This window comes from Pinus tabuliformis, chromosome 9, assembly GCF_031772625.1.
Source record: "Pinus tabuliformis cultivar Carrire ecotype Pingquan chromosome 9, CPIR1, whole genome shotgun sequence".
Taxonomy (NCBI): domain Eukaryota; kingdom Viridiplantae; phylum Streptophyta; class Pinopsida; order Pinales; family Pinaceae; genus Pinus; species Pinus tabuliformis.
The window spans coordinates 1,985,478,937-1,985,504,927 of NC_142307.1; the positions used below are offsets into that span (position 1 = coordinate 1,985,478,937).

Here is a 25,991-nt window from a genome sequence, read left to right on the forward strand (position 1 = left end):
GAAAATAGGGCAAGTTTTCAATACTAAGTTCAGTAGACGATTCAATTTTTCCCAAGATAGTCTGAGCATCCAATCTGAAGCTTGAAACCTATAGGAGAGATTTTAAAACATTGAAGATGAAAGAGCATGAATATATTGTTCTTGATCTCATAGAAGTTGACAAAAAGTTCAATTAGAAGTAGATGTTCGAGGACATATTGAAGAAGAAGAGCAAAATAAAGTTAAGCTACAAAACAAGAAAAGATATGCAAAATATAGAGATTGGAGCAAAAGTAAGAAAAAGGTTGTTCATATAGAGCCAAGAACAACTTACGTCAGTGAAAAAAGTTTTTGAAGTGATCTTAAGCATTGTAAGTCTAGTTGAGACTTTTAGACCAACAGGCAGTAGTGGTTGTAATTAAGGAGAAGTTGTTAGTACTAGTGAATGTAACAATTGAGATTAAGAGGGAGTGTTAAAGAATAATATCTTTTGTTAAGTTGATTTTTAGTTAGAGTCATTTTTAGAAACATATTTTTAGCAACTATTAGTTAGGATAATTTTGGTAAATTCTTGCAAGTTCTAAATATCTTTAGAAGTTGTTAATTATAAGTGATTCTAGAAAATTCCTAGCCTATGTAAAATCTATTTAATGATGAGAGAGGCTTACAATCCCCCAAAATATGTTTACTCATTCCCTCCGCCTCTCTTAGTGTTCACAATAGCTAAGTTGTACTATTACAATTTTCTATAACATTTAAACCTATGACACCCTCAAATTTTTATAAAATTTGAACGAATGACATGCTGAAATAATGAGTCGAGTTGCACTTAATATAGATTTCATCATTTTCTCCTAATGAGAGCTTTTGTGCAATCTATATTTTAACCTTTCTCCAAAGGTTGAACTTGGATGAAATATTTCCCCAAAAATTGAACTTGGATGAAATGTATAACCTAAGATTTTGCAAAAAGCTTAAAATTTAGCCTATTGCATCATAAAATGTTTTCTTTCCAGTGAATCATGTCACACTGAACTTAATTCAAATTATAAATTTTTAAGCACAAATTATGACAACTTATTACTTTTTACCATTCTTCAGTACTAAATTAGAGGCCCAATTTGCTTGGGAATTTTTAGAATTCTGTATGAAATCATGTGAAATTTTAGATAATGAAAATCTAGATATTTTCTTTTAAATAAATTCAATAATCATTGAATATGGATATGTAAAAAAAGTTATAGCCATAGGATAGATGTGAAAGTACTTATCAGAATTCATCCCAAAATTACACAATAAATATGATAAATATAGAGGAGTACCATACTAATATATAAAAATGATGACCATATGTTGCACAACAATTATTAGGAAAAATAAGACTATCTCCTCTCATATATAAGAATAATGATGATAAATTGCACAACTATGAGGAAAATTAGGACTATCTCCTCTGATATATAAGAATCATGATGATAAGTTGCACTATCTCCTCATACCTTCGAAAGATAGTAAATAAAATAATCACGGGCAACAACTATTAGGGAAAATGAGGTTATCTCCCATAATTTTAAATTTTCGAAAGGTAGCCAAGCAAATATTCGTATATATGTATATGGATAAGTATACATAATTATAATAATTAAATATGGAGGATTAGTTCAAATAATCTGATTTGTCATGTCAGAGCTATATTAACCGTTTGAAATCACTGAAGTCCCTTGTAATTATACATACATGTTGACCTTACAACATTGGAAAAAGCTCTCGTGTTATCGGGCTAACTTGCGTGCATATATTTCGACATTAAATACTCAATATATGGCTGGTTAGCTCTTTCCTACAACATTCACGGAGTGTGAAATTGCCCATGAAAAATGAGTATAATAATGTTATATACACACTAAATGGGAAATTCTAAGTCAATCCTCCTGTAGTTGCCCAATCATTATTTCTGCAAGTGGTCCCATTTTGCTATGGGGATAGCACCACACAAAAAATATTAGTTTACTTAGATCTTTGATCTGAAGTTGATGTGGTTACCTATTCTGATAAAAGCTCGTCCGATGAAAAGTGCACGTTCGGCTGAAAAGATCACAGCTGAAAACTACTCAACCAGCTCAAAAAATTAGTAGAATTAGACTGTGTTGTGAAGTTCATGTCGCTACCTTTACCTATAAAAGCTTGTCCATAGAAAAGTGCAGGTTCATCTTAGAAGATGATTGCATTTCTGAAAATTACTAATCCTATTGAAAAGAACTAGCTAAAGCATTTTTTTGTATGATTGTGCCCTACCATAGCTATGGTGGAAAGATTCCGATTTTGTCTCTGGACAGTGGTTGCCTTTTTGTCTGTATAGGAACAAGCGGTACATCTGGGGAGCAAAACAAGACTTATGTCATTTTTATAATTTCCTTCACATTGTCTTACACCCTGCTATAGATTTTGAAAGTACAAGTGTTTTGTTCGTAGGAACACTGTGTAAATGCTCGAGAAGATGATGAAAGCAAGAGAAAGCTTGCTGCTCATACGGCTGCTATCAACATCTTTATGTTTAAACAACTCTTGGATGAAGCATCCGAGGTGAGTACCCTGAATTTTGTAATTTAGAATTGCTGAAGATTGTAGGCTGCCTAATTATGTAGTTATATATGCAATTGAATCCTATTTGTGAGTATATCTTATAGCTTTAGGAGATTGTTCACCTAGATATTGATGTACCATCTGGTATTCTATTTCAGGATATAACCGATAAAACGACCTACGAATACTTTGCCAAAAAATGGGGCGATGATGAAAGATTTGAAGCTTTGGATCGTAGCAAGCGGGAGTCACTGTTGAATGAAAGGTACATGACTGGTATTTTTCGGAGTAGGAGCCATTTTGGGATTATGATAGAGCATTTAGATTTCAGAATGCACGAATATCCAATTGAAGCCAGGTCCCTGTTCTCTTTACCTTTTGGTCATAGGCTATCTTTACTCCTTGCTCAGCACTCTGTCCTAAGGGGCTTCACCTATGGGAGTGTCAAGAAGATTGAACGTTGTTTCAGTTTTATTCGGCCTATATTTTGAAGTTTTTAGAAAATAAGAAGAAGAAAGAAATTATTTTAACTTCTACAAGGCTAAAGATAGTCTATGGGACAGATTGCTTTTTCATTTGCATGATGTATTCGGTCATTTTTTGTGAAGCTTCAAAATAAATGCTCTCAGCTTCTCGACAAACCCCTTGCTAAATAGATTATCCCAAGAGCTAGCTGCCAACATATCTGCATAATTTTCCCTGTTGTCCTTGAAAGCGTCACATTCTAAAATGAAATGTTTTTCTGTTTCCACTTTTCCGGAAGAACAAAAAATGCATATTCTTTCTTCCCACACTTCCTTTGGCCTTTTCCAGCGCCATGTTTCACAACGGAGTTGATGAGAATTAGGCGTTAACTTAGCAATAAGAATTTTGGCTCTCCAAGAGATATTGGCCTCTATGTATGCTTTTGGTTGATGACTATGAGTGAGATTAAACACTTCAATATAGTAATTTCTCTTTCTTCCTAACTCCTTATCCCAAGTACGCTTGTGGAACTTTTCCATAACAAAAGCTTTTATCTCTTTAATGTTTATGGGACACTCGTTCAAGCAAATACCCCATTTACTAAACTAATTGTTATTTTGTTGCATCCAAGTTTTTTTGCTCTTGCACAATCTATCATTAAAGACAACCTTAGGCCATCTACCCTCTTCCATTGCTTTAGAGCCAACTTTGTTTGTGTGAAAATTCTCATATTTTTAGATTTCTATAAAACCCATATAATAAATTTTGGAGCAGCTAGCCATATGATTTTGAGAGAAGGATATTTCTATGGGCCAAATCCCCATTCTGAAAAAAAAGAACTGCATTGTCGTCTTGAGGTGTTGGTGACCCTTAGCATATCCCATAGACTTCAAACGTGATTTGCAATCACAATACAACATTAAGTGTGAACCATCCACATGTGTTTAATTGCACCCTCAACATCTAGTGGGCCCTTGCTGGCCCTTGAATCTCAAAGCTTCCCCTAGAAGAATCTTTCTCCTCAATGCTAGACAAAAGTTTGCTTCATATTTGATCCACTGCTTAGGATGCCAAATTGTTTTCTATGCTTGACATTCTTGGATCTGTTAGTGGATTCCAACTCAAGTAATCTTCTTTCTGTAAGTATTTCTCATTTCTTTTGCTTACATACTTAATGCGATTTGGTTTTTCTCTAATAATAATCCTTCTCTTGCCCCATTCTTAAGAGATAACAATACCTAAATGTTAGGATATTCCGACACATAGGATATAGTTAAGTTCAACTTGGTCTAGTGTAGAGCTAGGTATAGAGTTAGGTAAAGTGTGTTTCTTTACCGTTGTACATTTTGTAACTTACAATCCAACGGTCACGATATGTAGTGATCCGACGGTTCATTCTCTCCTCGGTATTACCGACACTTAATCCGTGCATGAGAGAAGCTTATGTAAATTTTCATTCTTTGATTAATAAATTGCCTGTAGTACCCATGTTGGGACAGGCCGTGGACTGTTTCCCTCTTTGAGGGTTTTAACCACGTCAAAAATACTGGTGTATTGATCTGTGATCTGGTTGTGAGCGGTGTCCTTTTGGTATTCTTTCTGAGGAACTTACCCTGTAAATTCCTACATGGTATCGGAGCTATTTGAGGGCCGCGTCCGTTGGTGATCCAAATCTGAAGCCAGTAGAACTGCATGCGGCTGTCGTTTCCTAGATCTGTTGTTTCTGACTGCTTTCGGGCCGAGAGGACTGCTCTATTGCGTTCGGAGCATCTGTTCCAGTGAGGAACCCCTTTCGTTTCACACGAAAAGGTTTCCGGTAGCCCTAGCTGCATCATTTTTCAGATCGGGAGGTATACAGTGTTTTTTGCAGTTTACTGTTATTTTCTCTCTGCTTATTTCGGTTTCGGTTTATTTAGTCTTTTTTTTTAACCGGATCTATACCTTTCATTTCTGCGTATGCTCTTTTCCCTGCGACTCTATGCGATCTGGGAAAATCAGAAACAGAAAGGAAGGATTTTTCTCATGCGTATGCTCTTTTCCCTGCACCTTAGTGTGATCTCGGAAAATCAGAAACATTGAGAAAAATATTTAGTTTTTCGGCTAAAGCTAACTTTGAGATTTTTTTTTAAATTTCTAGTTTTTTGGCTAAAGCTAACTTCGAGCCGCAAGGTTCGTTTTTCTTTGCATATTCGTGTTGGGTTTTGTGTTTTGTGTTTTGTAGGGAAAAAATAGCTTTCTCAAGGCAAGCATGCAAAACAAGGCCCCCCCCCCCCCTCTCTCTCTCTCTCTCTCTCTCTCTCAAATTTTTTGTATAGATCAATTGGTTCAAAGCTATTTTAAGAGAGTAGAGGTCTTGGGTTCAAGTCTCCATTTTGTGGGGGCGGATTTTTTCATTCCCGCACATTCGCGCACTTTGCCGGCAACGTCAACAATTGTTTTTTCAAAAAGCCATAACTTCTTCATCTGGAAGCCTTTTTCAGAGCCGTTTTTTTTAAACCCGCCTATTTTTTCGAGATCTATCCATTGGAACACTTACTTTCAGCATCTTCAGCTTCAGGTTTTTTTAAAATGGAAAGTCCATGCCAAGTCATTCTTGACAGCACTAACTACTTCCAATGGGTAGCCTACATGGAAGATTTACTTAGAAGTAAAGGTCTCTTCAGAATAGCCATAGACCAAGAGAAGAAACCAAAAGATGAAGACAAGGCTGCAAAATGGGAAAATAGACAAGATTAAGCACGTGGTTTGATATGGATGTCTATTTCTCCTGATCTTAGATTCCACATTGCAGAACTTGAGACTCCTCATGAAGCATTAGAAAAACTCGCTAAAGTTTTTGGGATTAAAAATGAAATTAGAGCCCATCAACTTGAAAATGAGTTGCTTACTTTGGATCCTAATAATTTTTCTTGCATTGAAGATTTCTTGTCCAAATTCAAGACCCTTAGATATCTCTTGGAAGGTGTTAAAGTTAAGAAAGAAGATGGTAACCTTATTTATTCCATCCTTACTAAGTTGGGACCAGCCTACTCTGTATTTGTCTCCACTTTCCATTCTACAAGGGAAGCTTTCATTTGTCAAGGAAAAGACTGCAAGGCCCCTTCCTTTGACTCCTTTTGTGATTCCTTAATAAGAGAACAAGAAAAACTCTTACACCTTGGTCTTCTTAATCTTGGAAACTCTTCCACGAAAGCGTTAGCCGCCCAGCAGCAACCAAATTCAAAGAATCCTAAGAAGTCATATCCTCAAAAGAATGGTCCTAAACCAACTCAGCCTCAACATGAAAGATCATTTCAGCAAAATGATAAGACCAATAAAAACAAATGGAAGAAGACTGATAGACATTGTAACTTTTGTAATCGAGATGGCCACTTAGAATCTAAATGCTTTAAGAAGATGGAAGCCTTGGAAGCCGCAATGAAGAAACATAACATCCATGTGGAGCCTACTTCAACTTCAACTTCCGGAATGGCACTTTCTGCATGTCGTTGTTAATCATCTCAGTCTGGTTATGCATTAAATGTATCTTCTTCTTCTTCTCATTCTCATGAGTGGCTCATTGATTCTGGAGCCTCTTATCACATGGCCAAAAACCAAGCCATGTTTTCTTCTTTAAATGATTGTAACACCAAAAATATATATGTTGGTGATGATAGATCTCTTAATGTTGTAGGGACTGGAACTGTTCATCTAGACAATGGTCAGTTTAATGATGCATTATGTGTTCCAACCTTATCCTGCAACCTTCTATCTGTCTATCAGATAACTCATTCAGGTGAAGGTAAAATTGTTGAATTTTCACCTCATGATGTTGTAATCAAGGATCTAAAAGATCCTAAACAGATTCTAGCTACTGGTCTTGCTGATGATTCCACAAGGTTGTATAAGTTTCACAACTTTGGGTCATCAAATCTTCCCTCGGTATTTGTTGCTCATAATGATGAAGTGAGCAAACTTTGGCATGAGCGATTTGGTCACTTAAACTATCGCTCCCTTCAGCATCTATGTAAAGAAAATATGGTGACAGGTCTTCCTATGGTATCTTGCAGAGATCGTGTTTGTTCCGGATGTGTACTCGGAAAACATCATCAGGACAGTTTTGACAAACGTGCCTCTTGGCACGCCTCAGCCCCTTTACAGCTTGTGCACAGTGATTTATGTGGTCCTCTTCCTGTTGCTTCATTCTCTGGCTGCAAGTACTTCTTAACTTTCATTGATGATTTCTCCAGACGCACTTGGGTATACTTCTTAAAACTCAAGAGCGAAGTATTTAACACATTTTTGGCCTTCAAAGCCTTTGTTGAAAAACAATATGGACATCAAATTCTTAAGCTAAGAACTGATAATGGTGGAGAATATGTTAAAAACACATTCATCAACTTTTGCACCGAAAATGGAATTCAATTGCAACATACTGTTCCATACACTCCACAACAAAATGGTGTAGCTGAAAGGAAAAATTGCACCTTAAAGGAAATGGCTAATTGTATGCTGCAATCTAAAGGACTCAGTCTTAGTTTTTGGGCCGAAGCAATTAATTGTGCAAATTATATAATCAATCACACTCCTACTAAGGTTCTAGAGAATATCACTCCAGAAGAAGCTTGGAGTTCCATTAAACCAGATGTAATTCACTTTCGTGTGTTTGGAAGTGAAGCATGGGCCCATATTCCAGATGAAAAGCACAAAGCTTTAGAACCTAAGAGTGAGAAATGTACTTTTGTTGGATATTCTGAAGATGTAAAAGGTTATAGACTTATTCCATTTAAGTCCAAAAATGTTATCATACTTAACTATTTCCTATGTGTCAGAATACCCTGTAAATTCGTGACCATGTTCTTGAAGTGCAATATTGTCCAACAGATGATCAGGTTGCAGACATCTTCACAAAGGATCTCACAGAGGCGAAGTTCACTAAACTTCGATATATTCTTGGAGTTCAGGAAGTTGTCACTAAGGGGGGATAGGCTCTAGTGCCTCCTTCCTTCTCCTATTGTGTCATATTTGTAAATCCTTCAAATCCTATCCCAAGTTGTTCTTAAGGGGGGATGTTAGGATATTCCGACACATAGGATATAGTTAAGTTCAACTTGGTCTAGTGTAGAGTTAGGTAAAGTGTGTTTCTTTACCGTTGTACATTTTGTAACTTACAATCCGACGGTCACGATATGTAGTGATCCGACGGTTCATTCTCTCCTCGGTATTACCGACACTTAATCCGTGCATGAGAGAAGCTTATGTAAATTTTCATTCTTTGATTAATAAATTGCCTGTAGTACCCACGTTGGGACAAGCCGTGGACTGTTTCCCTCTTTGAGGGTTTTAACCACGTCAAAAATACTGGTGTATTGATCTGTTATCTGGTTGTGAGCAGTGTCCTTTTGGTATTCTTTCTGAGGAACTTACCCTGTAAATTCCTACACTAAATTAGGGAACAAATTGATTGGTTAAGATCGTGGGACATTCCATGTTTTGAAGGTTAAATCTTTGCCTTGCTCCCAATAATCAACAATCAAGATTCGTCTCATATCCAACATTATTTCCTTGACATTTTAGAGCTCTTTCTAATCAGATAGAGAGGGAAAACCACTCCATGGAGTCTCCAAAAAGCTAACTACTCCTTAGGTAAGTACACTTTGTTACGTTCTCAACTTTCATTTAATGATAAAATCCCTAATCCACAATGTACAACTCAAAGGGGAACTACCAAGATGGGTTGCTTAATTCCGACTAAGCAACTTATCCTCTCACTTTAGGTTGGCTCTTCTCCAACTCAGGGGGGGTATCCCTAGGTATTAGGATTACTAAAGATATAATCAATGAATCTCAAAGGTGATGTGAGGGAATAGCTCCAACAAAACAATGATTTTGTTTTTTTTTTTGTAGTGTAATGAGTATAAAAGGGTGATGGAGGATAAGGGACTACTTGCTATCCAATTTTGGGCCAATGGAGGCAAGAGCTGTGTTAGCTCTTAGACACTGCCTAGAAGAAAAACCCAAACTTCTAAAGATGTGAATGCCTAAGGAAAATACTAAATGGGCCACAACCTATCACCTAAATGGCTCACTTCTCGCTGCAGGCTTGGTATAACCAAGCCAAGGGGGGAATTTATTGGGCTAGTCCGACCATCGAAGTAAGGATCTAAGAAACTAGGACTAGGAAAACTCTTCTCATTCTAGGCTTGGTATAACCAAGCCAAGGGGGGAATCTAATGGGCTATTCCTACCATTGAAGTAAGGATATAAGAAAATAGGACTAGGAAAACTAACTCACTAGTGAATTTCTTATGGATATTAAATCTATTTGTTGCTTGCAATGCTTGTCCAGGTAAGTTAAAGTTGGACAAATGGGGTAGTGTTTGAAGTAAGGACAAGGAAAATTCACTTGAAGGGGGGTGAAAATTTTATTTATTGGTTAGATGTACTCAATTTGGTGAAGTGTTCAATTATTTGAGAAGAAAAATAAATGTTGAACCTTGTGATTAAACTTATATAGTAACTTCATGTATGGTACTTAGACATGGGTATCCAAAGTGGGTTGACTTAGACATGGTTGGGAGGTTGTGGCACTGGCAGAGGAATGTGCAAAATATCTTTCAATATTCATCCTCTTTTTACCTTTAGCTTCATAGCCTTGATTGTGAGTACCAAGAGCAGAAGGAACATAACAAAAAGGGTCATGGAGATTGGTGGAAGGGATAGAGGAGGAATCTTGAAGGTGAAAATCATAACTTTTACAAATTCCTTCTACCTTGCAATTTTTTCTTGTATAGTCTTTTCCCTGGCCTTCTTCTCCTCAAACTTCTCAAACTTTTCAACATATTCTACCCTAATAGGCCCTATCACTCCATCTAGTGCTTCACATGGAGATACTTGGCCTCTTACACCAGCCAAGTGTTGTTTTAACCAGTAAATACCACCCCTAATCCCCCCCCACCCCCCAGTGTCATTAGTTTCTTGTAATATTTGTACAACATTTTTCCAATAACATCACAGTGAGTCCATGCAACATCTTTGGTTCTTGGCGCATGGTGAATGATGAAATTTCAAATTTGAAGAGAAAGAAATCTACAAATAGAAAAATAAAATGCAAGTAAAATGAAAAATCTATAATGATTTGGAAAAAGCGGCCAAATTTAGCATACAAAAAGGGTTTTTTTACTTGTAACTTGAAACTAGTAGCAATTTTTTTGCCATCTAGAGCCCCTTTGTTGATGTATTTTTTGTTCATATATGTATTGCACTAAGTGAAATTTTGATTATATGGTCTCTTACTTTCTATATAAATGAGAATTTTTTCATATTTGTGTCTAATGGTTTCGATTCATATGGATACACATAAATATATATGTTTTTCTTTAAAATTTGAATATTATATGTATTTTTTGGTTGACGTGATTTATTTTCCCCAATTCTAGAGGGGGTCAACCAGAATGATGATTGGTTTGGTTTTGATTAGAGTTTTGGTGTTTGGAATTGATTTGCAAGTAGTCCCACCCGTGATACCATTGTTATTGATGAAGAATGACTTACCGATTGCCGCAATATCTTACCTCAAGGTGTTGAGTTGTGAACTACATTGCACTTTGGACAGTGAAGTGGGCTTGCTCTTGAAAAGTGAATGTTTCTCCCACCTATGTCTAAAAATCTCCAAAACTTTCATATCCAACTAGGAGTGCCCATTAGCACAGCGTCTCCAACCTTTGAACCAATTATGTAGTGAATGCTACTCTTCTCCCGATTGAAGCTACCTCCTCAAAATATTGGTCCAACCTCTATCCAAGCAATCAACCTACAACAAAAGGATGAAGTAAACTAGCGTCTAGTGCACCATTTCCACATGACAAGGTATCCCCTCAAGAGATTGTGCCTCGAAATGCTATGTGATATTACTTATTATGGATTTTTTTTATATTAAGCCTTGTTACAACATAGATCAAGAAAAAGAAATATAGGAAAAGCCAACCCACACAATGTTTTTTAAATAAATGTTTACAAAATGAGTTTTTTTATGGCGTAAATAATTTCACAAATCAACAACTTGAAATATGGGAGTAACTATCTTTTTATAATTTCTTTTCTAATAGCTAGGTCAAGATCTCTCTCAAAAACAATTTTTTTTTACTTGTCATCCACATGTGAGAGAATTAGTAAATTACAAAAACAATTATTAATTAGAATGATTTTCCCATTAAGGGGTTTGACTTGGCTAATTTGTGTCTTAGAAATCCAACATTCTGCCTCCATTGTCTACGGAAGAGAAAAATATGAGGAATAATAGTCAAAATATGTTCAATGTTCCACCTTGAAGAATCTGACAGCTAGTTGAAGTGACTCACTCCACTAACCATGCAGTAAGACATAGGTTCACCTTGACATGGGTTGCACTAGTGTCTATATCGGTGATCACCCCTACATTAGCAAGGCTCCTTTAGAACCATGACTCTCCCGAAGATCCATCCAGAATATCCCAATCCTATATAGGAAAAAGAGATCAAGGACTTGGTCCAAAAGGACACACCATGGTCAACCATCACAAGGCATAGGACATCAAAATACAAAGACTCAAATAGTTTTTACGAGGATTTTGACATCTGACCTTGGGCTTACAATGGCGATAAATACAAGTGTAAAAATATGTACTCCCACTGACATGAAGGGTGATAGGTTCCAATCTGAAGGGATAAGTGCCTTCTTCCACTTGCCCAATGCTCCTCCTCTTAGGTAGATGCCTCTCCTAATTGAGCAATTGACTCTCCCATTGTTTGCAATTGGCATGATAACTAACAATTATCATGCCAATTGCAAACAATGGGAGAGTCAGTTGCTCAATTAGGAGAGGCATCTACCTAAGAGGAGGAGCAATGGGCACTTCCTAGATAAGGGCACTACAATAACACTTCAATCAAATTCAAACATCTACCCAAACTAAGTCATCCATATGTCCATAAATCATTGTCAAAGGGGCTAGAAAACTAGCTCCCAATGGGTTAGTGATCATGCGAATTAAGGGCACTGCAATAACACTTCAACCAAAGTCAAACATCTACCAAACTAAACCATCCATATGTCCATAAATCATTGCCAACCAGGCTAGAAGACCTAATGCTCTCTTGATGAAGTGAAAACACTTTTGGAGTAACTCCAAAGCTAACAAAAATCATTCTTTGTAAGCATGTTATTTGGTTTTTGCATGTTTTATGATTTTTGTAATTATCATATATAAAGACCTACACACTTCAACAAATTTTGGAGGTGTTTTTGACATAGATACAAGTGTTCATTCAACTCCTGATGTCCTTAAACAATTCATTGAATTTGCAGTAGTCTACAGTGTTTATTAAAGTGGAAATGACTTCTTACCAGAGATGGCTTCACTTTATGAAGATAAAATCCATCCACTGTCAAAATTTTCAGAACAAGTTGTATGCAACAACGTTATTCTTGTATTAAAAGTGTGGTAGTTGTGACCTAGGTATCTTTAGAATGCATTATCACATTCTTATGTTCTACTAATTGTTAATCTTGACAGAAGAAAGTTCAAATCATAAATAATAAATATCAAATATTAATTTTAGAAAATTTATCTGGGCAGAAGAAAGTTCATAAATAATAAATATCAAAGTTCAAGTCATAAATAATAGATATCAAATATTAATTTTAGAAAACCTTCTGCAGAGTGCTTTCATTGAGAAAAGATTTGCAGGAGAAAGGGAAGACCAGACGGGCAACTCCTATTGCCAATTTTAAAGCTATGCTACCGGATAGCGGTGATATTAACTCGAGTAGTGAATGGTCAAAGGTAAGTTGTAACTCTCTGAATATGATCAACAATTTTTTTCCTGTTTTTCTTATTTACCCGTTTTTCTTATTTATTCTATTTATGTGGTGTTATCAAAATTTCTGGTTGTAAATTTAGGTGAAGGAAAGCTTATGCTATAATTCATCATACAGAGCAGTAAAAAGAAAAGATAGAGAAGCTTTGTTCAATGAACATAAGGCAGAATTGATAGCAGAAGAGCGTCAATTGGATGTGAAAACAAAGATAAAAAGAGAGGCAAATATAAAATCCATTTATATCAAATTAATCCTTTATTACATCGTTGTTTTGTTTTGTTGGGTAAAAAACGATAGATTGTTCTTGTGAGACTTCGCTGGGAAATAAGAAAATCCATACAGTATGAGATTGATGTTTGCAAGCCTAATTACCTTGAACATTATGATGATGCTTGATGTTTACTATGTAAGGAACTGAGTTGTTCATTACAGAATATATGTTTGTTTATAATCAGAGATGCACGATCCCAATCTTTAGCATAACCTTCAAACAGTAAAGGTGACCACAAAGATTGAATAATAAGTTGACTGATATATGATTGATGCTTTTCACGGAAGATTGAGGTATACATTGTTATTTCATTTCATCGTGTAACAGTTACCTTTTTTGAATATAACACACAATACCGCAGAAAAGAAATCTTCATTTAACAGCAAAGCAGATCTCCTAAACCAAACTTCTCCGACTATAGATCGCGAAGCTAAGACATTAATGTCCCAAGAACCAGAAGAGATGAAGGAGATGCAGGACAAAGGAAGTTGGAAGACCGTAGAGAAAAGAAAGAAAGCTACAACACCAATCTCGCCAAGAAAGACGAGGAGCCAGACAAGTAAAAATTAAGAAAATTGTAGGTCCGATAGACCAATTTGGTCTCAGTGGACGTTAACCATCATCATCATCATCACAATAACAATGCATACCTCAATCATCAATCACATATATGTATGTATGTGTATGTTATTAAAATATATATATATATATATATATATATATATATATATATATATATATATATTTCACGATGAAATGAAATAACAATGTATATCTCAGTCTTTCTTGAAAAACATCGATCATATATATATGATCTTTTTTATATTTTAATAGCTATATTGTTATATATTTATTTGTAATCATCCTCTCTTAAAGTTATATAAGTATGTTACATGCAATCACATCTTTAGATGATTCGACCTTGAAGCATGGTGTGAGAGTGAATACACCTAAAGTTATGATTTTGGAATTGACAATTAATCGAGAAATAAGAGGCATTCATATGCCTTAGGAATTGTTACCCACCAAAATGGGTAACCCTAAAGGAGAAAAATTCACCCCTACATTTGGTAGCTAGCTAGCAACCCTTGACATTCACTTTCTGATGATGGTATGCCATATGCCTCCACCATCTGCATCAGCTGTGCACCTCTCACTATCGGGCATTCCTCGTAAATGAAGGTGGGCTGCTACTCCATAGGTATTTTGATCGTTTTGCAATCAGGTGCTTATACTTGATGTTTTGGGCATTTACTACGAATAAAGGGGTGATCTAGATAATTAACTGATCTTGATTGTGATCTTGTTCTTTCACCTTACTAGGAGGGTTAATATTTAGCCCTAGTCTAGTGGGACCTCCCTTGAGGCCTTAGGGTTATAGGAGGTGCTATACATGGGGAACTTAGATTGAACTAGCATGTTCATTCTCCCTTTCACCATACTTCACACTTTCCATGTCACGTTGTAAGCCCTTGATACCAACTCCATTCTTTGGGTCTAACTTGTCATTGGTTCATTGGGATTCGACACCCTCTTATCCACATACCTGAGCTAGGCTGGAAAACAATGCCCTGGAGGTTGATGCAGTTAAAAGAATGGAAAAGTATAATATGGCTATAATGAAAGAAAAATAAAATCAAAATGCAAAAGATGGTCGGGAGATAAGGTAGAATGTGAGCAAAAGCCTAGCATGACCTCTACCCTACTCATTGTGGAGCACCTGGAAGGTATGCTTTTGACTAGCAATTTAGTGGTTTTTCAATAATAGTTGTAACATTTTCTGCATTATGAGTTCAAAGAAGATAAAGGGTTTTGATAAAATGTGCAACAATCGATAAAAGAAGCTTAAGTGCTCATGATTGACATTTTCCATGCAGGAAGACGCGAAAACAAAGGATCGGCGATTGAAAGCAAGAAGCAAAGGGAAAATAACTACTGTCCCGCCAGCAGGGAACTGGATGCAGACAAGATCAAGTAAAATTATAGCCGAATAGCCCAAAGAAAGAAGGCGGGATACTGAGACGGAGAACGCAAGAAGGGAAAGAGAAGAATTGAACGATTAGCGAATCCCTCTGGATCTTTGATCCTAAGGGATCGCTGCTTTAAGTTATCTTTTGATTATTTAGATACCTCCGTCATTTCTGTTATATAAAGGCACCACGCCATTGAACGGAGGAGGATTGTCTTTGTAATTTTCAATTCCAAAACCAACCGTAATTATTGAGTCTCTCTGAGACCTGACTTTGTTATACTTTTGTTGATGCAATTAATATAAAAGACTTGGTGTTCATTTCATCTCTGCATCTGGAGTAACCTCAGGCGGTGTTCCATTGGTAGCCAAGGGCCCAGCTCCGACGGACACTTGCTTTTGTACTATTATACTGTGTGGTTTGTTTATTTCCATTATTTCAGTAATCTGATACATCTTCTATATGATATGCTATGTTTCGTTATAACTGACATCTGAATGAGTTCTTTTATCTCATGTCTCTGCATTGTATAAGTGGATCTATTCGAATTACATCTTTCAGCTATTTCTGTAGCGGAATGTTGGTATGAATGTATCGCTATCAGATCCAGGTGAAATAGTATTTGTAAGACTTGAAAGCAATATTACTTCGTTCAGGAACATAGTCGTATCATCCATTATTCTCAGATTGTTGTAGTAGTAGAGAACGTGTACATACGGTTGCGGATTGTTGTTCCATTTATCATTGTTGTTCCATTTATTACTGTTGTTCCATTTATTCTTGCTGTTCCATTTTCTTTACTGCTGTTCCATTTCCAGATTGCTGTTCCATTTTACTTTTCGCTGCTTGATTTACCTGCCTTTGTTTTTTTAGTGTGAGAGCAGGCCCAAGGCTGTCGTGAGCCTCAGCAAGACGCTGCTTAGCCCCAGACTTATAAGTCCATGCTCTGATTTCCTTTCTTTATCAGTTTCTAAAGGGATAGGTTATTGTTTCCATACCCTTGACTGATTAACTGCCTTGCGTGATTTTATCTTTTGGGTTAGTTTCGTTAGAGCTTAGCATTTGTTTCCTTTCAGACCATTAGGACACTATACTACCGAGCATTACTCGGACAAACAGCCTCGGATTGAGTTACTCCTTGCAATAACAAAACGTTCCCGGATTGACTTATTAATGTAGGATAATTAGCGGTGTGAGAGACCCTAGTTACAGCTCTACATTTTGGCGTCGTTGCCGAGGAGGAGTAATAGCCATTTTCCCTTTACAGAGTAGTGCGCAAATCTGCTAGGGGGGAGTTGGATTTTAAAAACGGAAGGTAAGAACCTGCGTACGGAGCACGTAAAAGCCCTGCTCCACCGTCCGCTCTCTTAGTAGAATTGCTGGTTGATAGGATTTAGTAGTTTTCATAGTGCATGACTAAGCAGAAAAAGTTAGAAAAGAATACCAAAACCCCAGCCAAACTTGAGAAAGCCAAAGGACCGGTGACCCTTGGCCGAATGACCTTCATAGACGAAATCTACAAGAAAATTGAATCTCAGCCGTCAGTAGGCCTCAAAAAGACTCATTCTAAGCAGCCTACCAATTCCCTTCAGGCTACAACATCACCATCTGGAGCCTACGCCGAGATGCAGAGTCAGACTGTTGAACATGACTTCCAAGAAATTGAAAATCGTGTGTCTGAACGGCTGCAAGAAGGGAACTTAAGCAACCTTTGTGAAGGAGAAGGGGAAACTGGGGAAGTAGAGGAACCGAAATCTCCTTCCAGGATAATCCAGCTATTAAATAGCCCAGATAAGGGAAGCGCAGCCAGAATTAATACTGAAAACACCCCATTCCTTCAGATAGAAATCCCGGATAAGGGAAGTGTCATTAAGACAGCCCCTGCCAAGGCCGCCCCTTCTCAACCTAGGAACACCCTCCTAGAAATCCCGGAAGGTTACTGGCACATATTCGATCCCATGGCGCAGAATCAGCCAAATACCCAAACTTCCACATTGTAATATCCAATAGTAGATTCTGCTGCGAATGCCCCCATGAAGGCAATTCCTCTTCAACACATCCCAACGTTTCACGGACTGACATCAGAGGACCCTGATGCGTTCTTATTTGAATTCGATGTGTTATGTAGAGGGTATGATTACACCACTGATCCTCAGAAATTAAAGTTGTTTCCCTCTACCTTGAAGGGAGCAGCTCTGAGATGGTTTATGGGTCTAGGCGGTGGAGTCATAAACAATTGGGAGCAAATGAAAGAGTCCTTTCTCAAGAAATATCAAGATTACTGTAGGTCAAGGGAACTGAAAGATGAAATTTTCCAAATGACAGCCAGACCAAATGAAACTCTAGAGGAATATGTCGAACGCTTCCAGTATAACTTACAGAGATCCCCTTATGCATCATTACCTCTGCCTGACAATGTGTTGAAAACTGCATTAATTAGAGGTATGAAAGAACAATGGATTGAAACGTTGAATATCATGGGAAAAGGAGATATTTACCAAGAGAATTTTACTGATATCATTAATTTATGTATTAGGAGTTCAAGGGGTAGCACAAGGATAAAACCAACAGAATATGATAGGTTTGTTAGAGATAACAAAATATCAACAGAAGGGGTAACACGGGTAGAACTTGGGAATTTACTAGAAAATTTTAAAACTGATATCCTAGGGACATTAACTACTCAGCTTGATATTGTGCAGGCTATACAAAAGCAAATGGAGGCAAAGCAACATCTGGCAATTTTTTGCCCCCGATACAGAAAAAAACACAGCCACAAAGAATGTCCGCTAGATATAGTTCAAGCCTGTGCTATCTGTACGAAAGACCACCTTACTGAAAGTTGCCCCTCACTTCCTGGATTGAAGGCTGTATACAAAGAAGCAGAAGAAGAATCAGAACCAACATACTTTGTTAACCAACGTCGCCAATGGAAACCGAGGCAATCCAGTATGTTTTCAGATCTAGCCTCTTCTTTTCAACCTCCATAATACAATGCTCAGTAATATGGTATGTGGAAAAATCAACCTACACCCCCAGTCCCGAATTGGTCATCACAGCCATTTCCTTCTCCAAATCCATGGATGAATCAGACAAACCAATTCGGATGGCCAAATTTTCCCTACACCCCACCATATTGGCAGAACAATTCATACCCTCCGCAATGGATTCCCCCCACATCACAAGGTTCACCCTGGCAGACCAATTGGCCAAGATCGACATATCAGTCAACAGGAACTATTCCACTCCCTCAACCAACTCTGCCAGCCTTACAACAAAACCCCCAGTCTAATTTAAGGCCACAACTCCTAGCCCAGCGCAACCCTAATCCTAATAATAGACCAGTCCAATCCATCCAAATCATAGACACATCAGAAACTGGACTTGACTTAAGGGAGTGTAATGACCTTCAGTTACGATATGGACGTATCATAGAAACAGAGGGAGACAAAATAGGTCACATTGAAGATCAGTTACCAATAGAACAACCGCTACAACAAAAGGATGTAAATAAGGAACAGATCCCTCAACAAATAAATACATCCTCTCCTCCTTTCCCGAAACGATTAGTCATACCACGACCAATGCAACATCCAGACTTTGACATTCTGGGAGAGTTACAAAATCTGTATATAAAAATTCCATTCCTCCAAGCCATTCAAGATATTCCCATATACGCAAAGACTATAAAAGAATTGTGCATAAAAAAATCAAGGAGGAATATAACTACTAACCCTAGAGTCCAAGTAGTTGGAACTTTATCCGACCTGTTATCAGGAAAACAGACACATATCAAATATGAAGATCCCGGGAACCCAATTGTAACTGTCCAAATCTATGGTCAAACCCTGCCTAATGCTTTAGTCGACTTGGGAGCTGCAATCAATATTTTGACAACTTCCACCTGCCAAAAGCTTGGCATCACATCGGTAGAACCTACTTCTACCTTGTTAGAATTGGCAGATCGATCTGTAGTTCGACCCGAAGGTACTCTATATGATGTCATGGTTTCCGTAGATTCCTGGGAATATCCAACCGATTTCCTGGTAATTAATCCAAAAACCCAACTAGATGGACATCCGCTAATATTAGGAAGACCTTGGCTTGCTACTGCCGATGCCTATATTGGTTGCCGACAGGGAAACATGACTATAACTAAAGGACCAGATGTTAAAAATCTCGTTCTATATCCTCTAGCACAGCCAAGCCTGCCAATGATCAAAACCAATCAGTATCCTGTGTCATACCTTACTAACAATATCAGAGCCCCATTAACTGTACAGAAGGCTTTAGATTTTAAAGATCAGATAGAAGATGATGCTATCAATAACTTCATCAGTCAAACCGAATCTAGCTCTCACATACAGTGTTTTATGATAGAGGCAGCATTTGATAGTGAGCTAGAAGAAGACCCCTTAAAAGATCCACATGACCAAACAATACCAGTAACTGTTGTTGCCAATAGTAAAGTAGTGGAAATCGAACCTGGTAAGACTCTAAATATTAACGTCAACCTGACACCAGATCAAGAAATGAAGCTTGTTAGTCTGTTACAAAAATATAAGGGAGCATTTGCGTGGGATTACCCTGACATGAAGGGGATTGATCCTCAATTATGCACCCACCACATCTATATAGAGAAGGATGCAAGACCTGTTCGCCAGCCACAAAGAAGACTCAACCCCCATCTAAAAGAAATAGTAAAAGCAGAACTTCAGAAACTTTTAGATGTTAATTTTATTTACCCCATCTCCGATAGTAAGTGGGTCTCTCCCTTAGTGGTGGTACCCAAGAAAAACGGGAAATGGAGGATTTGCGTGGATTACAGGGAGTTAAATAAGGCCACACAGAAAGATCACTTTCCCCTCCCATTTATAGATCAAGTACTGGACACTTTAGCAGGGAAGAAATTTTTCTCTTTCCTGGATGGCTTCAGCGGATATAACCAAATCCAAATCGCCCCTGAAGATCAGGATAAAACTACCTTTACTTGCCCTTGGGGAACGTTTGCCTATCGAGTACTACCCTTCGGCCTATGCGATGCCCCTGCGACATTTCAAAGAGATGTTCTCAGCATCTTTGCAGACCTAATAAACGACGGACTTGAGGTGTATATGGATGACTTTACACCATATGGAGATGATTTTGACCCAGCTCTGGATACCCTGGAAAAAGTCCTACAACGTTGTATCGCTACCAAACTTTGCCTGAGCCACGAAAAGTGCTACATGATGATGACAGAAGGGCTCATTCTAGGGCACTACATCTCAGCAGCTGGCATCCAGGTAGACCCGGCTAAAATTCAGATTCTTTTGCTCATCCCTACTCCCACTACTCAAACAGAGGTACGCAGTTTCCTTGGATTTTCTGGGTATTACAGACGATTTATAGAACATTACTCACGAATTGCTGCACCTCTATATGCTTTAACTAGCAATGTTGATTTCTTGTGGACAGAAAAATGCGACCAGGCTTTTAGGGAATTGAAGAACCTGTTATCAACAACTCCAGTCCTTCGAGGACCCAACTGGAATTTGCCATTTCAAATATCAACTGATGCCTCGGACACAGCAATCGGTGCAGTCCTGGGACAAGAAGAGGATAAGAAGCCATATGCTATTTACTATATCAGCAAAAATTTATCCTCTGCCGAACTTAATTATACTGTTACTGAAAAGGAATTCCTGGCTGTAATACATGCTGTTAACAAATTTAGACATTATATTACAGGCTATCATGTTGTGTTATATACAGATCATTCTGCTATCAAATATTTGGCAAATAAACTTGTTACGAATGCTAGAATAACCAGGTGGTTGATCTTATTGCAGGAGTTCGACATCACAATTAAGGATCGACCTAGCAAGGAGAACTCTGTAGCTGATTTCCTCTCAAGGGTGCCGAAAGAAGTCAAAACAACAGCAGTAGACAATCAATTCCCTGACGAGCACCTTTTTGCTGTTGTTGTTCGAACACCCTGGTATGCCGATGTCGCCAATTACCTCGCAGTCGGTAAGTTACCAAAACACTTAACCCCTCAGGAATGCAAGCAGATTGTTCAGAAAAGCACTCGCTTTTCATGGATTGGAGGCCATTTGTTCCATACAGGGGCAGACATGCAAATCAGAAGGTGTATTCGAGAAGACGAAATCTTCGACATTCTGAAAGCTTGCCATGACGGGCCATGCGGGGGACATTCCGCTGAAAAAAGAACAACACATAAAGTATTGTAGACCAGATACTATTGGCCTACAATCTTCAAGGATGCGAAAAAGTTTGCACAAGCCTATGACAGCTGCCAGCGAGCAGGAAAACCTGGCCAAGCCGATGAAATGCCTCTGAGACCACAATTGGTCATTGATCCATTCGAACGATGGGCTCTGGACTTCGTTGGGCCCATCAATCCATCATCAAATCAGAGGACATACATTCTGGTGGCGACAGACTATGTTACTAAATGGGTTGAGGCCGAATCGTTACCTAGGGCTACAGAAGACTCTGTGATACAATTCTTGTTCCATTTGTTTGTACGCTATGGACTTCCGAGAGAATTAATCACCGATGGTGGACCACAATTTGTTGGAAATAAATTAGCTGCAACACTTAACAATTACCATGTCCAACATAAGATTACTACCCCATACCATCCGCAGGCAAATGGGCAAGTAGAAAGTAGTAATAAGGTAATAGAATCAATTTTAACAAAAACCATTGCATCGCATTGACGAGATTGGGCCGCTCGACTACCTGAGGCGTTGTGGGCCTACAGAACCACATGGAGAAGCACTACAGGCTATTCACCCTATCAATTAGTGTTTGGAAAGCAGCCAATTTTCCCCATAGAATTCGAAATCCGAACGCTACGAACTGCACAGGAAGTCGGCCTAGATCTGAGTGAGGCACAAATCAATCGATTACAGCAGATTAATGAATTAGACGAGATCAGGCTCTCTGCATTACAGAATACAGCATTGATTCAACAGCAGCGGGCTAAATGGCACGATGCACTGATCAAGAATAAAGTCTTTCATGAAGGAGACTGGGCTCTGTTATACGACTCTCGGTTTCAGGATTTCCCGGGGAAACTCCAGACTCGATGGCTAGGACCATACGAAATCCAAAAGGTGCACGATAATGGGACCCTTACCCTGGTCACAATTGACGGTTCTGGATATGCATTCAAGGTAAATGGCCACCGAGTTCGCCTTTATCGAAAGCCACTCACTTGGGAATCCTTCTGTCAACAGCTGCGACAAGATACTGATATAAAAATTTTAGGAGAGGAAGAGCAATCTTCCTCACCTATAGCTTAAGAAATTCATTTTATAACTTGTACATAGCATCTTGTATATATGTTTCCTTAATTTTTTTGTTTCCAAGTGTTCTTGTTGTTCTTTTGCGAAAAGGAACAGCACCGGTGTGTTTTTGTTGTTCCTTTGTGATAAGGAACAGCACTTGCGTGTTTTGCTGTTCCTTTACGAAAAGGAACAACATTGGTGTGTTTTGCTGTTCCTTTGCGAAAAGGAACAGCACTTGTGTGTTTTTGTTGTTCCTTTGCGAAAAGGAACAACACTTGCATGTTTTGTTGTTCCTTTGCGAAAAGGAACAACATTGGTGTGTTTTGTTGTTCCTTTGTGAAAAGGAACAACACTTGTGTGTCTTGCTGTTCCTTTGCGAAAAGGAACAGCACTTGCGTGTTTTGTTGTTCCTTTGCGAAAAGGAACAGCACTTGTGTGTTTTTCTGTTCCTTTGCGAAAAGGAACAGCACTTGTGTGTCTTGCTATTCCTTTACGAAAAGGAACAGCACTTGCGTGTTTTGCTGTTCCTTTGCGAAAAGGAACAACACTTGTGTGTTTTGATGTTCCTTTGCGAAAAGGAACAGCACTTGCGTGTTTTGTTGTTCCTTTGCGAAAAGGAACAGCACTTGCGTGTCTTGTTGTTCCTTTGCGAAAAGGAATAGCACTTGTGTGTCTTGCTGTTCCTTTGCGAAAAGGAACAACACTTGTGTGTCCTGTTGTTCCTTTGCGAAAAGGAACAACACCTGTGTGTTTTGTTGTTCCTTTGCGAAAAGGAACAGCACTTGGATGTTTTGCTGTTCCTTTGCGAAAAGGAACAACACTTCAGCGTGACTGTTGTTCCTTGTCAAAAGGAACAGCATTTGAGTGACTTTGCTGTTCCTTTCTCAAAAGGAACAGCATTTCCGATTTTCAGTGGCTCCTCTCAAAGAAATGGTATCCTATGAATGCCATTGTCATGTTTTCGTCCTTATGGAGGATGCTTTGTGACCATGGTTTCCTCAATCTTTTAGATACAACAATGAACTTATGCCGTGAACATAAACCATGAGATACCGAAATCAGCACATCATAAATCGCTATCACTATGAGGCCAGTATGTATAAAAGAACAGGAGGAGGGACGTGAACTTTTAATCTTCACTGTCATTGTCATTTACCGGTACCATTGTTATTGGTGATCTTTATTTCCCTAAAAAAATTTTGATCACTACTTGGGAGTAAGAACGAATGATTTATATCTATCTGTTGGGATCGTAAGACTTCTTCCACCATTCCCCGCTCTTAAGGAGTGCGGAACCACCCTGATGTGAAAATAAACAAGAGAGATGCTCTGCAAAAGAAAACAAAAACAAAATATGAAAGTTGTCAAATGCAGGATAGGAGGTCTCATTCAGAGCCGACCTACCATGATCATAAGGGTGGAAGCGAAGTGGCATTCCCATAATGGCCACCACACCAGGGATATGGTCCAAAAATAAATTAACAAGCAAATCTTGGAACAGGAGGTCTCATCGTGAGCCGACCTGACCACGTTTCGCGCCTACCTTGTGAATGGCATTATGACTATCTGGTCACCAAGCCAGCATAATGGCCTGCATTTTGACAAAGCACTCTTCAAAATATACACAAAGGATCATGGTTCCGGAGGGTGAGATAAACAACTCTGCCAAGGTTATCAACACCTGTTGGCAGCAGAGCTCTGTTAATGGCATCGAAGTCGTAATATTTACACCAACAGGTATGATATTAAAATCTTTCTGTCTCTTATATCCTTCGCATGTATCATATGTCACACCCCGATATATTTATCGCATGAACATTACCACCAATCATGGCAACGGAACTGACAATGACTACTGGAGACTTCGTACAGTTGACAGACGTCCAATCCCCCAGTTCCTCATTATATCACGCAAGCTTACATAAAACGTGATCCACCTTTTTGCCTCGGTTTCGGCATTTCATTGTTCTTTTACAACATGGCATACTTTCATATGATGTACTTGATGATTGCACTCCCGACTGGCTGCTGCTCCTCTCTTTGACGGCTGTGGGCAGCCTATCAGATAGGGGGGGGGGGGGGGGGGGGGGCGAAATAGCCTCATTACTCCAAGGGTTACGTGGATGCATACCATTCGGGAAAAATAATGTACAAGGAAATGGCATGATTTAACGGTATGATGCTTCCGTCTCACGGAGACTGCCGTCCACGATCTCTTCTTTTTGTTGCATGCCCTGTGTAGTCCTTTCCTAAATTGGCATCGATCATCCTTTTTGCGTCGTAAATACCGCAAACAGTTGTTGTTCCATTTCTGAGTTGAATCATGGGCGGAAGGACGGTCCAGAGCGAACCTCACAAGCTGACAGTCTCTGATGCTGCTCGCAAAATCCTAGAAAATGTAGGACGGTTGAATTACTTCAACCGCCTGCAAGAATCAAACGAAGCAGTAGCATTGGAATTCCTGCAGAATTTGCAGGAAAACTACTCCGTAGTAGGAGGAAAGCGGATAGAGGTTACAGAGGATATCATCGTGGAAGTCTCAAGATTACCAGCTGTTGGACCCAAATGGGGGCCGAAGAAGGAGAGATTACAAAAAGCTATGGAAACTTTCCAGGACGAAGGCCAAAGCTTGACAGTCAAAGGGAAAGGAGTTCTGCCGGCAACACTAGGGGAACCCTGGACCGAGCTAGCAAAGACAATACAAAGCTATATCACCTGCGAAGGGAGAAAAGACGTGGTAAGACCTCGTCACCTAAAACTCTTAGCTGTTTTAAAAGGAAAATGTTCTGTAAATTTTCCTGCGCTTTTAAATTCGTTACTGCACAGAGCGGCCCAAAGCCTGAAAAAGGCCCAGCACATAGACACAGTCGTTAGCCACCATGGGCTGATTCGGTTGATAGTGAGCCATGGTCTCACTCAACAGCAAAGCACTTGGGAGGAATTGGTCGCAATAGTCGAAGGGGGATCGGCTGTACCACCCCCAAAACCTGAACAATCCTCTGGCACGCCGGAACGATTAGAGAAACGCAAGAAGTCAGCAGCAGAGAGACATGCCGCTTCAAAACGGAAGCAACCTCCCGATACGCCAGAGCAACCAGAGAAACCCGCAGAACCTACTGATACTCCCGACCAACTTGAGAGGCCAAGGAAGTCAGCTCGGCTGGCCCGGATACGAGGAAGGTTGGAAAGAATTCAGGGAACAACGGCCCAGCCAATTGAAATTGCGGATGAACCTCCAGAATCAGAGGGAAGACCCTCCGAAGGAAATGTTGAGCAATCGGAGGCTGAGACTGACCAGCCGGAAGGAGAAATTGAAAAAAGACATGAACCCTCGGAGGAAGAAGAGGCCACTAAACAGGGCAATCGGGAAGAAGAAATTGCACAGCCAGGGGGTAGCCCGTTGCAAGACCCTCCAAGTGAGGAGAAATTTGCAGCAGTTCTCGCCAATATGGGGGAATATGGCCAGGACTCCAGTAGAGGAGGTGTCCCCGACGGTCCCACAGAAAGAGAATTACCCGAGGAAATGCATGCAGAAGAGGCAGGGGGAGAAAACCTGCCTGGCCATGATAATGAAATGGAAGATAACAG

The 25,991-nt window shown here is 39.0% G+C and overlaps 1 protein-coding gene across 1 annotated transcript in view; it reads left to right on the forward strand.

Moving 5' to 3' along the window:
• The window catches only part of LOC149156971 (clathrin heavy chain 1-like), a 219,809-nt gene that overhangs the window by 60,042 nt on the left and 133,776 nt on the right, over positions 1-25,991 (forward strand). Inside the window, exons 2-4 of the mRNA XM_089444927.1 lie at positions 2,452-2,562; positions 2,721-2,827; positions 12,706-12,829. Coding sequence (XP_089301053.1) covers positions 2,452-2,562; positions 2,721-2,827; positions 12,706-12,829 — 342 coding nt within the window. The remainder of the gene's footprint in view (positions 1-2,451; positions 2,563-2,720; positions 2,828-12,705; positions 12,830-25,991) is intronic.